The sequence below is a fragment of the Phyllostomus discolor genome, chromosome 1 (genome assembly GCF_004126475.2).
Source record: "Phyllostomus discolor isolate MPI-MPIP mPhyDis1 chromosome 1, mPhyDis1.pri.v3, whole genome shotgun sequence".
In the NCBI taxonomy this organism is placed as follows: Eukaryota; Metazoa; Chordata; class Mammalia; order Chiroptera; family Phyllostomidae; genus Phyllostomus; species Phyllostomus discolor.
In genome coordinates, this window is record NC_040903.2 from 48527388 (window position 1) to 48540107 (window position 12720).

General features: G+C 40.2%; 1 protein-coding gene across 2 annotated transcripts; it reads left to right on the forward strand.

The window, feature by feature from the left end:
- Positions 1-1106: 1106 nt before the first annotated feature.
- CCNG2 (cyclin G2) lies at positions 1107-10178 on the forward strand. Of its 2 annotated transcripts, none has more exons than XM_028506109.2 (8): positions 1107-1389; positions 2306-2443; positions 3092-3229; positions 4273-4523; positions 4677-4755; positions 4836-4934; positions 7414-7619; positions 8748-10178. In XM_028506109.2, exons 2-8 carry the CDS (start codon positions 2306-2308, stop codon positions 8869-8871), a joined length of 1035 nt encoding a protein of 344 aa, XP_028361910.1. In that variant the 5' UTR covers positions 1107-1389; the 3' UTR covers positions 8872-10178. The 2 variants fall into 2 exon arrangements, with proteins under 2 accessions (XP_028361910.1, XP_035878436.1); XM_036022543.1 differs by lacking the exon at positions 1107-1389 and adding an exon at positions 1827-2224.
- The last annotated feature ends 2542 nt before the right edge of the window (positions 10179-12720 follow it).

The window sequence follows — 12720 nt, forward strand, 5'->3', positions numbered from 1 at the left end:
ATAATTTGTGGGTGGCCAAGGACCAAGAAGCCTCTCAGAACCGTCATTAAAACAACAGCCCAATTACAACCTCTGGGGGTACACTATTATAATCATTACATGTTTATGTGCAGTTGTCAATATGCACCGGTAAATTTGTTTAAAGTCCTTTCACTGAACATTTATTTTTTATTACAGAAAAATTTCGAAGTACACACAAGTAGAAACTCTCTTGTACCCATCACCCACATTTAACAACTCTTCCGCAATACTGTTTCATCTACCCTCTCCATTTTTGACTCTCCGTCGTTAAAACTTCAAAGCAAATACCAAAGTGGTAGTATTTTACTCATTTAATATTTTAGTAAGCATTCTGAACATTTTATAGCAACTTCTTTGGTTATAGCAAAATGCACCCCCGCGACAAAAAAAAAAAAAAACAAACAAACAAAAAAAAAAAACGTAGAGAATGCTCCCTTGGTTATCTAGCTGTTCAGGCTCAGAACCGAACGTGGCATTCCCCCCCGGAAGGGTGGAGGTGGCGGGTGGGAAGGAACAGACCCCAGGCACAGGTCCACGAATTCCATCACCAGCAGTCCCCACCCCCTCCAGGCATGCGCATTCATACTCCAGAGTTGCTAAGGCTCCAAGGAAAATAGAGGCGCAGAACGAGGCGAAAGCCAATCAGAGAGCTCAAACACTAATCAGGTAGCCAACCCAGATTCGGCAGTGAATCAGGTCCTCAACCTTCTGCCAGTATCCAATCAGAGAGCGGGCTACTTTGGGCGGATTATTCAAAACAAAACAAAAAAAACCCAACAAAACAAATCGGAGACCTTTAAACGGTGCAGAGCAAAACAGAAACTGTCTCCTTCCGCCCCAACCCTGTTACTCCCTTTCCTCCCCCTCCCACTCAACGGCAGAATGAAGTTGACGCCCAGATTCCAACCTCTGCTCGGTAACGAAGAGAGGGGAGTGTCCCGTTAAAGCAAGGGCGTTCTGAAGAGGTTCCCAAACCAGCTGGGGACAGTGGCTGAGAGGAGGGACTATTTTTCAAAGGTTTTCGAGCAGCGATAAATCCCTCCGCAGGGAGTCACGTGCCCCGCCCCTTGGTGGCGTCGGGAACGCAAAACAAAAACAAGGGGTTTGGTTGGGTCTCCGCGGTGGTGCCCGGAGAGGGGCAGGGCTTGAGAGCCTGACGCTACGCCCCAGGAGGGTGGGTGCGCAGGGAGCAGAATGGAGCCGGGGTTGTGAGGCCGGGGCGGCGGTGACGGAGGGGAGGGGTCGGATGCGGGTCCGGGGACACCGCTGAGGCGGCGGGTCCTTGGAGACAGGTCCGGAAGCCCTCGCCGCACCCAGTCCCCTCCGAACCGCAACGCCAAGCGCCAGTGGAGGCGCATCTCGGGCACGGTGAGTGGTCCTGCCTGGCTTTCTTTGTTCGTGGTGGGGACCTGGGGGAGGGGGTGCATCGTAGTGCCCACCCCTCAGCCCCGGAAGCGACTCCGGTCCAGTCGTCAGTTCCATGGGTATGGGCATTGGATTTGGGGAGATGATGGTGAAAATGGGTGGAGAGTCAAGGAGGCTCTAAACAATTTTTTGGTGCCCTCTCCCCATTTTGCCACCGGAGTTCGTTGGGGTTGTGCTTGAATTGACAGCCCGAGGCTCCGCACAGTTGCGGAACCGGGGCTTCAGTGGTTAGACGGGTGTGTCGGGATACGGGGTGGGCCTCGGCACCCCACCGCTCTCTGGCACCCGGGTCTTGCCACTCGGGTACATCCAGAGTAGGCATTGCCGAAGATGATGGGGAAGGCTCGGGGATCGGACTCTAGCTAGAGGGGCTTCTGCGGCTGGGCTCTCGGGAGGGGCGGGACTCCGGAGTCTCCTCCTTCTGGTTCTTTGTTCAGTCGCGAGACTTGCTCTCCCTTCCCCTCTATTGTGCAAAGCCCGCACCCCCAGAACCCGCTGCAGTAGCTACCCCCTGTGCTTTCCACAGGCTAGAAAGCCTCTCCTCACGGCTTCAGGTTGGGTGGACCCTCTAGATACCGCCACCCGGGGACATTTCCCGGTTTGTGAATCGTCCAGGAAACCGGCGCAGGCCAGTCTGACCCAGAGCTGGCCTGCGGGCGGAACCACGGCTCCTCCCCCATGCCACACCTCCCTGGTGGGTTTGTAGGATCCTGCTGGGGACGTGACTAAATCCCTCATCCGCTCCTCGTCGGGTTTGTTAGTGCGCCCCTCGCTGAAGGTATTTTCTGCTCTTTTCCCCTACCATCTATTCCCGCCTCCCTCGAGGATACGCTGTAACAATTTGGTGTCTTTGCTGCAGATGAAGGATTTGGGGGCAGAGTACTTGGCAGGTCGTAAAGGGGTCCCGCTCTTCGGATTGTTGAACCTGTACCTAGAACAGGAACAAAGATTCCAACCTCGAGAAAAAGGGCTGAGTTTGATCGAGGCTACCTCGGAGGTAAGTCCCCAGAGAATGTAACTTGCTCAAACAGTCGATAGGGTGTAGAGAGGATAACCCCCCCCCTTTTTTTTTTACCTTTTTGAGTTGAATCAAGACTAAAGGTTGCCAAGTTTCTTAAGACCAAAATTGGACTTCCTGGAGTACTAAGATAAATGTTAATCCTGGGTTAAGCTTTTGTTTCTTGGCAAGAATGAGAATGATACTAACTCTAGAGAAGTGTTTCTTTAAACGTGGAAGCCCAGCCTGCAGCTTCTGAGTGGGAGACTGGGAATTCATTTGTGGAAATATCCTTTGCCTATGAAACACTTGTTACAGATTCTTAAGTCAAAAACAAGCAAAAAACCCATAAAAGAAGCAAGTAACCCTTTATGTCTGTTACAGAGGAATTGAATTATATTCTCTGTAACCTTCTGGAAGTGTGGCAACAGTTCACTTTTATATGTTGCCAAAGCTCTTTTATGATGTACATTTTTTAAAAGCCATGATATTTACACCTTTTGTATTTGAAAAAATGTAGTGCTTTAGTTAAATGATAGTACTCTTCCCACCTTCTTGAAGGTTACGGGGAAAATTGCTTTATTCGATTCTGTATTATGTATTTAGTGTAAGAAAATCATAAATTTTGGCTCTTGGTTTTTATTGCAGAATGATAACACTTTGTGTCCAAGATTGAGAAATGCCAAAGTAGAAGACTTAAGGAGTTTAGCCAATTTTTTTGGATCTTGCACTGAAACTTTTGTCCTGGCTGTCAATATTTTGGACAGATTCTTGGCTCTTATGAAGGTATTTATTCATTTTTTTAATAAATCTTCATTTTTATATATCTAGAACCTACCATGGTGGCTAGCATAGGATTCAATAAATATTTGGCAAATAACATAATTATGTTATTCTACATAAATACTTTTAATAATTGGAACTGTGATCTTTAGCAGATTAAGAGACTACAAAATTTTGTATTGTTGTATTTTAAGTTAGGTTGTACTTACCACTTAACATACCTTTTCTTTGAAAATACAACAAAATGAAGACAACTGGGTTGTTTTTTGTTTGTTTGTTTGTTTGTTTGTTTTAGGTATTCTCTATATATCTGTGCAGTCCTTAATAAGGTTTTCATCTCCCATCATGTTTTTGTTGGAGCCTAGATGTTTTTTATACTGAAATACAGGTGGAAGTATAGCAGTCTGGTAGAGGTGACCAACTGCCTTCACTGTGAGAATTCTTTTTAAAGCAGAGAGCCACGTCTTATTAACAGTTACCAGCAACTGTTAGAAAAATGTGGTGATTCTTTTGCCAATAGGATGGCTGTCAGCTGCTGGGTCAGTTTTCAGGGCACTGAAAAGACAAGGGCAGCCATCTGTTCGTGGCAGTTTTTACATAAGCTCCACTCTGCAACTGATGTGATATTTCTTGTGGGCAAATTTGCATTGAAATATGGGATGATCCTAATGTACTATTTTTATATCCAAAGAAGTAGTGTATTTTCTAGGTGTTGAAAACTTTGTTATTTTGGAGAAGATTATATTAGGACTTTATGAGTTTGAAATACAAAGTATACTGTGTTAGAAATCTAGCTTTTGAACTTGTGTTTACATTTTTACTAGTATTTAAATGCTCAAAATGATCTTTTTTTTAAAAGGAGGTAAGACAGTTTAGACTGTAAAAATGATTAAATATAATTGTGGGTAAGAGTAAGTACAGGGAAGCAGCTTGTTTGTGTTCTGTGTTAAAAATAGGGGCATTACTACAATGTTCTTTCTAAGTGCTTGCTCTGCTAAATCAAGTAGCAATTGTTAGGAGAAACCTTTTGTTTTTTTGTTTTCCAGGTGAAACCTAAACATTTGTCTTGCATTGGAGTCTGTTGCTTTTTGCTAGCTGCTAGAATAGTTGAAGAAGAATGCAATATTCCCTCCACTCATGATGTAATCCGGATTAGTCAATGCAAATGCACTGCCTCTGACATAAAACGGATGGAAAAAATAATATCAGAAAAATTGCACTATGAATTGGAAGCTACTACTGCCTTAAACTTTTTGCACTTATACCATACTATTGTACTTTGTCATACTTCAGAAAGGTCAGTGGGATTAAAAATAAAAATTTTGTGTTTTAGCATTGTTGTAGCTAATAGTAAAGAATTAGAATGCCAATGAAACCTCCTCCAAACTTTCATCTTGTACTGTGGAAGTTTAGTAAATGAATACTTTGTTCTTTTTTTTTCATTGTATAGGAAAGAAATACTGAACCTTGATAAACTGGAAGCTCAGTTGAAAGCTTGCAACTGCCGACTTACCTTTTCAAAAGCAAAAGTAAGTCAATTTCTTGCTTACATGTGATTCACAGTTTCTGTTCAGAACTTTTAAAAACATATTTCTTTTTTTTTTTGTAGCCATCTGTATTAGCTTTGTGCCTTCTCAATTTGGAAGTAGAGACTTTGAAATCCATTGAATTATTGGAAATTCTCCTGCTTATTAAAAAACATTCCAAGGTAAACATCCTCAATTCTTTAGAGCAAGTTTCTTTCCTAATATTTTATTTTGAACCCCTGTGGTGACTAAAACATTAAGTAATACTTTATGATTTTTTCTTATATCTATGTTGAAGTTCTCAAAATGCAGCTTTGACCCAGACAGGTGAAGCTGGAAGGGAACCCAGTCCTTAATCCTAGCTTTTTTCTGCAATCAGATGTCCCTTCTGTAGTACTTTTGCAAATTGCTGATACAGTGGTCTGTTCTGAAGTACATAGTAGGAAGTAGACTTACTAAATATACTAATGGCATCCCATTTCATCTTTAGGGCTAATTCATCCCATTAGTAGCATTACCAAAATAATATCGGCTATTTTTTTCTTTTTAAACCCCTTAGGCCAGCCCAATAAGTTTTTGCAGTCATAAAAAAATATAAAACAAAGACACAGTCCTTTCTCTTAAACAAATAGTGTAGTTGGAGATACATGGAATTTAACGTGGAGTCGTGTGTTCTGTCATTTGTTATTCTATGCCTGAGTGCCAGAAAATGCTGAACATAGGGAGTACTTTGGATTTTTTTTTTTTAGTAGAGAAGCAAGGCAAGACTGTGAGAGGCACTATGACTGGGAGGCTGTGGACCAAAGGAAACTTAGTGAAATTTTGGACAGCAAAGGCTTATGGCCAGGAAGCTGGTGGACTAGAAAGGTTTGGGAATTATTTTAGGGTAGGGTTATAGATAGAACATCTAGGTGATAGTCCAGGCAGGAGTGGGAATGTCTAACTCAAATAATGGTTTTGGAAGCCAAGCATGGAAACAAGTCAAGGAGCCACAATGATCAAGATTTAGACCTAAGGGTGGAGAGAACATTGGTACCATTGAAGGAAATTGGAGACCTGGCGGGTGTAGCTTAGTGGCTTAAGCACTGGCCTGCAAACCAAAAGGTCGTCGCAGGTTCAATTCTCAGTCAGGGCACATGCCTGGGTGGCGGGCCAGGTTACCAGTTAGGGGTAAGTGAGAGGCAACCAGTCAATGTATCCCTCACATATCGATGTTTATCTTTATCTCCCTCTCTCCCTCCCTTGCCTGTCTCCAAAAGTAAATAGATAAAATCTTTTTTAAAAATCGAGAAAAGTTAATTTGTGATCAAAGAAGTATGATTTGACCTTCCAGGTAGTAGATGTCTAGCTGATACTTAGCAGTCTGGAATAAAAACTCAGAAGGTAAATCATAATTAGACGTCAATACCTGAAATTTCTGTCCTGGCTGGTGCGGCTTATCTGGTTGGAGCATCGCCTGGTAACCAAAAGGTTAAGGTTAAGGGTAACCAAAAGGTTGCAGGTTTCATTCCTGGTTCAGGTGCATATGGGAGGCAACTGATAAATGTTTCTCTTTCATGTTGATGTTTCTCTTCCTCTCTCTAAAAGCAAGGAAAAATATCCTCAGGTGAGGATTAAAAAAAATTTAAAAGATTGGAAATTTCTCAGGAGGAAATAACAAGTGAAACCATAAGAAACTTGTGGGAGTCTTTTGCTTAGGAGGTTGGTTGACATTCTGGGTTTTCAGTGTTGACAGTTTCACCATTAGGAGCCAAGTGAAGGAAGATACACTACACAAGTAAGAGCACTATCAAGTTGGGAAGAGGTTTTCAAGAAGAAGGTAGTCAAGAGAGTATTGAATTTTGGTGAGAAGCCCAGTATAATGAGAATTGAAGGAGGTCATTGGATACCTAAGAGGTGATGTCGGTCGAGTGAGAAGGGAGTGGTAGAAGCCAGAATGCAAGGTAGGTGAGATGTAGCTGGATTAGGTGGAAATGGAGGTCAAGATTATATAAAATTATCCTGTTTGTGGACAAGGTACTAAGGAAGTATTTGTTTTTAACAGGTAACTTCTATCCTGTGATTTAGTTATGAATTTATTAGTTTTAATGTAAACCTTTTATAATTCTCTGGAAACATTTATGGTGAAAATTGATTCCTTGAAATAAACATAGTTCCCCCAGTGGTGGAGGAACTATGCCCTTTTGGGGAAATTCCTCTTCTCTGTCATACTGCTTACTTCTCCATTAGCATATATCTGGTATCTTAACGTAAATATCCATTTTTAGCAGTCAAGCAATTCTTTGTTATAGAAACCTAAATCATGTTAAATTTCTTTGCATTGAGATTATTAAAGAATATACTTAATGATTGAATATCAGACCGGTGTTTTTCTTAATAGGCAAAACATTCTGTGTGTTGAATCTTATGTAAATTATCTATATTTGTGATGCTCCTCTGCTAAACCAGTGGTTACAAATTTTGACTGCACACTAGAATCACCTGGGGAGCTTTAAAAAATCTTGATTCCCAGGTCATACCCCGAATTCATTAAATAATAATGTCTGGGGTGGGAGACAGGCATCAATCAGTACTTTTTAAGGGGTAAAGGATAATTTCAAGGTGCAGCAAAGCTTTGGAACCAGGTAACCACTTCATTAAATTGTTATTTGTTTTTTTCAGGTTAATGACACTGAATTCATTTACTGGAGGGAGTTAGTTTCTAAATGCCTTGCTGAATATTCTTCTCCTGAATGTTGCAAACCAGACCTTAAGAAACTGGTTTGGATTGTTTCAAGGCGCACAGCTCAAAACCTCCACAACAGCTACTATAGTGTCCCTGAGCTGCCAACAATACCAGAAGGAGGTTGTTTTAATGAAAGTGAAAGGTAAGCAAGTTCCTTAACTAATTCGACTTCCCCATACTAAATATACTCAAAGTGGGGATATTATAAGGCATCAGAGAAAGTCCCTATTCTAATAGCATCATTACTTCAGGGGAGAAAATTAGCCAGAAGTAATTATTAAAAGAGATTATAATTTAGAAGTGTGCCTCCTCCCTTTTTCTTATTATTAAAAAAAAAAAAAGGAAAATACCATGCTGTACATTATGTCCCAAGATTTATAACTGGAACTTTGTACCTTTTGACGATTTTCACTAACCAGTGCCCCCCTTTTCTGGTAACCACCAATCTGCACTCTGCATCTATGAGTTCTGTTTTTTCATTTTTAGATTCCACATGTAAGTGAGATGATAAAATGTTTTATCTTTCCTCTGCCTGATTTCATTCCTCTTTGTTAAAAAACTGGTTGTTTCCCATCTCCTTCGTTCTTTGAAATATAGTATAGTTTTTAAAAAATGAAACATCATTCTGGTCTTTTCAACGTTAGTATGAATTCCTAATATGGTACATGGGAAGAGGCTGCAGGTTAAATACTTGGGGGGAAAAAAGGGAACCACCACCACAAATGTGGCAGAAATCTGTAGATATTTTTATAGTTTTTGTCAAGTGCCTTTGTCTTGTTCAGAGTTAATTTTGTTTGTAAAATGAATTATTTAATTTTTATACTGTAGGAATAAGGGACCAGAAGTTCCATTTCATAACTTATTGGGTGTTTTGGTTTGATATTTGAAAGTATTAGTGATGCAATTATTGATGCAAGAAAGACATTAAAACCATGTGATAGGAGTTGTGTTGTCCTTAGACTGCATTTATTGGACTTGAAATACTTAAAGTTGAATTATTAGTTGATGATAGAGTTATTAGTTGGTACAAGAATAATAGTTTGGCAAATAGTAATTTGTTTTAACCTCTTAGGAAAATGTATTGCCTGAGGAGATTATAGTAGACTTCACTTTAGGAAGTCCTTAAGTTAAATTTTCTCTCTGTAAAGCTTTAAATTTTAAATATAAAAATCCTGAGACTAGAGATACTCTGAGCAGTTCTATTTTGTTTGTAAAACATTGTAAGTATATTTAAAATAATGGAATACTCTTGTTTTTTTTTCCCCTTTAGTGAGGACTCTTGTGAAGATATGAGTTGTGGAGAAGAGAGCCTCAGTAGCTCTCCTTCCAGTGATCAAGAGTGCACTTTCTTTTTCAACTTCAAAGTGGCACAGACCCTGTGCTTTCCGTCTTAGAAATCTAATTGTTCTGTGTCAGAATTTAAAGTGTGCGTACAGGTTTTAAAGCAATAAATGGGGGAGTAGGTAGTTTTCTGGTCCAGCCCCCATCTAGGCAGGAATTGCATAGACTGGAATATACCTACCTTCTATTTATTATTCAGATCAGATCTGGCCTATTTTCATATTTAATCCTAAGCCATCAAATGGGTTAGTGCCTCTCAAATAATTAACAATACTTTAGACATTGGCACTTTATTTTTCTCGTTGATCTTTGGCTACTTGGGGGAGGAAGGAAGGTGTTGATACCTTCAATTTATTACTTTTCAAGAATTTTTAAAGAGGAATAGTATAGTTAGTCTTAAGCCTTTTATACAGCCTTCAGGTGTCTTTATTTAAACAGATTGGGAGTGAGCCAGTGCTTCCTTAGCTGGGAAAATGGATAATCCTTTAATGGTTTATCTTAAGTCTCTCCCCTCCCCCATTCTCAGTACGAAGAATATACTCTTAAATGTCAAACACCTTTGTTGTTTTTTAAATGATCACTTACTGTCTAGTGCAGACTCGATAAACTTAGGAATTATAATACTGCCATTTCTGTGAATTTTAGTATGTAACGTGTTAGTTGAGGTTTCTGCCAAAGCAGAAATAATCAACAAGCTATGGTTCTTAGATAATTGCATTTTTGATGCCTAAGTATTGTCAGACTGTAGTATTATTTTAATGTTATTAAAACAATCCATAATCTGCTAGTTTTGCATGCACCTGTATGAAAGCAATGCAGGAAGTGGAACAGAACTAGGTAACTATGGAATGGATAAATGTTGATCTAGTAACACATTTTATCTCATTTTTATATATTAAAAGTCTGCATGATTACATTTTACTTCCTTTGTAATTCACATTTCAGAGATAATGCTATTAGTATATGGGTGCCAAGACTGAATAAGAAGTTTAAAAAAAAGACAAAAAACTGTGTAGTGTTATAGTTTTAGGTATATCTGTGTGGTGATACAGCCATAAAAAAATAGGGATTTATAAACTCTGTACACATGAAATTTTGTACAGAGAATTTTTTAAACTTTATAAACTATGAAAATGTAAATCTTAAAAAATGTACATAAAAATACTGTATTTTTTTACCTTGTGTGTGATAGTCTAGTAATTGCATGTAAATATAATTTATTGTGTGTTCTGTATTATAGGTCAAACATGATGACTTACTTTTTTAGTGGTAAGTCAGCATTCATTGGATGTTTTCTGTAGTGGATCTTTTTGGAGTAATAAAGAATTATAACTCCAAATAAAAATATTAATGGGTCGTACTCCTTGTTTTCACATCTTAATTTTTTGGTAAAAGAAAAAGTGCCTGCTTTATTTCGGTGGGAAGGCTTGAAGTGAGGCTGGAGTGCCTCCAGGATAACCCCTCTTTGGTTACCTGAAGTCCTCTGGGTAGTATTTCCTTATCACAGTTTGGCCCATAGTCTTGGAGACACCGAAAGTGAATCTGTCATTTGAGAATTGACCTCTCTCTGGATGAACTCGCATTAAACAAAATACATACTAATTTATAGTGAAGGGCAACAGGTATCAAGTAGACCAGAATATTCTGGTTGGCAGGTTAGTACAGTTTCTGCAGACAAGCTGAATTCTCAGGTTGCTTGGTGAATAAGCAGTTAGGGTAGTGTTGGCTGTGACTGGATCCTGCCAGCCTTTGGCTCTTTGGAACTTTTTTCCAAGCCTTGGGCTTGTTTTGCAAGTGCTTGTGGGTTTTTTGTTTAGTTTTGACATAGGTTCTGCCTCTAGTTTGATTTTATAGACCTTCTAGTTAGAGAATCAACATATACTGAATGTGGTGTTCATGTAATACCTTTTCCCACTTAGAGATATGGGCATGTTTTTCTACTCTGCTAGTGGATATCCTCTGGTTACATAGTTTTGATAAATAGTAGACAATATATTCTGCTCTCAGATTTTGATTTGTTGATATGTGTTATTTTGAAACCTTCTTTAGTTTCTCCAGGGTTTTACTGCTTTTCCTAGATTGTCCTGCTGCATGAACCTCTCCACACATGACTTCATCTGTTCCCCTTTCTGGTTTTCAGTACTTTTAGTCCAGAGCTCTTTACCCTACTCAACCTGTTTATTCACAACTGACCATCCTAGTTGGAGGTTTCTGATTACTCCCAAACCTGCTGTTCTGTGTATGTCTTGGTGAAAATGTATTCTATATACTCAAGTAGGAGGAAAGTTAGGCAATACCCTAGTTTGGCACCTGTTTACAGGAGGTTACCATTTATCATTGATAAAATTTCATTTATACTGTATAGCTCCATTCTGACTCCTCTTTTCTGCTACGGGTTTGGTTCAGCCTTAACTCTAAGCAGGGTTACTACAATCTTAGTTATCTCTCAGCCTCCAGGCTTATTTCTGATCCCCTTACTGCTGGGACATTCTTTTAAAATACACAAATGCAATATGTCTTTCCTAAAAAATTGTCGACTAGGTACCTCAGGATAAGTCTATGTCACAACATACAGGTCCTTTCCTAGTCAAAACACTATACCTGTCTCTGGCCTTTTTCTCCCTTCCCATTAACTAGCAAGGGTATCCGACCTATTGGCATCTCTGGGCCACACATTAAACACATTGTGACATGTAATCACAAAAAAACCCTCCTAATGCTTTAAGGAAATTTGCAATTTTGTGTTGGGCTGCATTCACAGCCATGCTGGGCTGCGTGTGGCCTGTGGGCTGCAAGTTGGACACCACTGTGTGTGTATTAAGCAAGGTAACTCGGGGAGCTATGTGGAAGACGGACTGGAGCAAATGAGTAAGTAGGTGAGAGGCCTGTCAGGAGTCCCGAGAGGATCCACCAGAGGTGCTGAAGGACCGAACTAAGGCAGTGGTAGTGGGGATGAGGCGGAGGAGGGAATGGAAACACACCATCCATTCTCGAGGCATTATTAGAGTACCCAGACAAGTCCAGGAGCCTAGTTATGCCCTCCTTGGACCGTTCAACCAGGTGGCTTCCCCGTGACTGGTGAATAAAATGGAGATTTCAGCTTCCTGCCCCATTCACGGCAGAGGGTGGAAGAAGGCAACCATTTTATCTATTTGCTGCTTGACTTGGCAAGAGATTCGGCTTTTCAGGTTTTGATTTTGTCACTTCCTAAGATGTGGCATGCAAACTGCTGCTTCTGCTGTTGTGTGTGCTGAAGTGTCACTGTGCCTAGTGCCTGGTCTCCACCCATTTGTCCTTCGGAAAGTGAGATTGGACAAATAGCATGTTTTAATCACCAGTCATACTCGAAGTTAGTACTCTGGTCAAGTATAGAGGCATTGGTTGTAGGATACTTCTCACAACATTTTAAACCATTTTCTTTGTTTAGGATCTGACTTTCCTTCAATTCCTTTCATTTCAATATTGGGTTTCAAATAGGATGTTCCCCTCTGCCTTCCGCCATCCCCTGTACACATGCAAATTGTCAGCTTATTTACATAACCTACTTAACAGATTATGGACAAAGACCATGTATATGCATTTGTCACTTTTGAACTCAGTTTTTCTCATTTTTTTGTAAAGGCAACAACTTACTGTCTTTATATTTAGCAAATGAGATTGTGTGGTAGACAGTTTTCCCAGTAGTTAAAAAGCCTTCCCATCCCCTCGAATTTCAGTTGGCCTTGTGCCTGGCTTTGCCTACTGAAGTGCAGTGGAAGGAGTTCAGTGCATGTCCAAGCCTAGGCTTTAAGAGGACTGGCAGCTCCCTTTTATCCCTCTTGGCATTCAGCCACCCTGCTGCAGAGAAGCTCCGGTTGGATCACGGAAGAGATGAGAGGCCATTGTGGAGGGAGGCTCCTGAG

What these genes read in the sequence shown, in the direction of transcription:
- CCNG2 (XM_028506109.2), top strand. Translation starts at nt 2,306, where the DNA reads ATGAAGGATTTGGGGGCAGAGTACTTGGCAGGTCGTAAAGGGGTCCCG. An exon ending in TGATCGAGGCTACCTCGGAG is followed by an intron (nt 2,444 to 3,091) that starts GTAAGTCCCCAG and finishes TTTTTATTGCAG; the next exon opens with AATGATAACACTTTGTGTCC. An exon ending in TGTTTTAATGAAAGTGAAAG is followed by an intron (nt 7,620 to 8,747) that starts GTAAGCAAGTTC and finishes TTTCCCCTTTAG; the next exon opens with TGAGGACTCTTGTGAAGATA.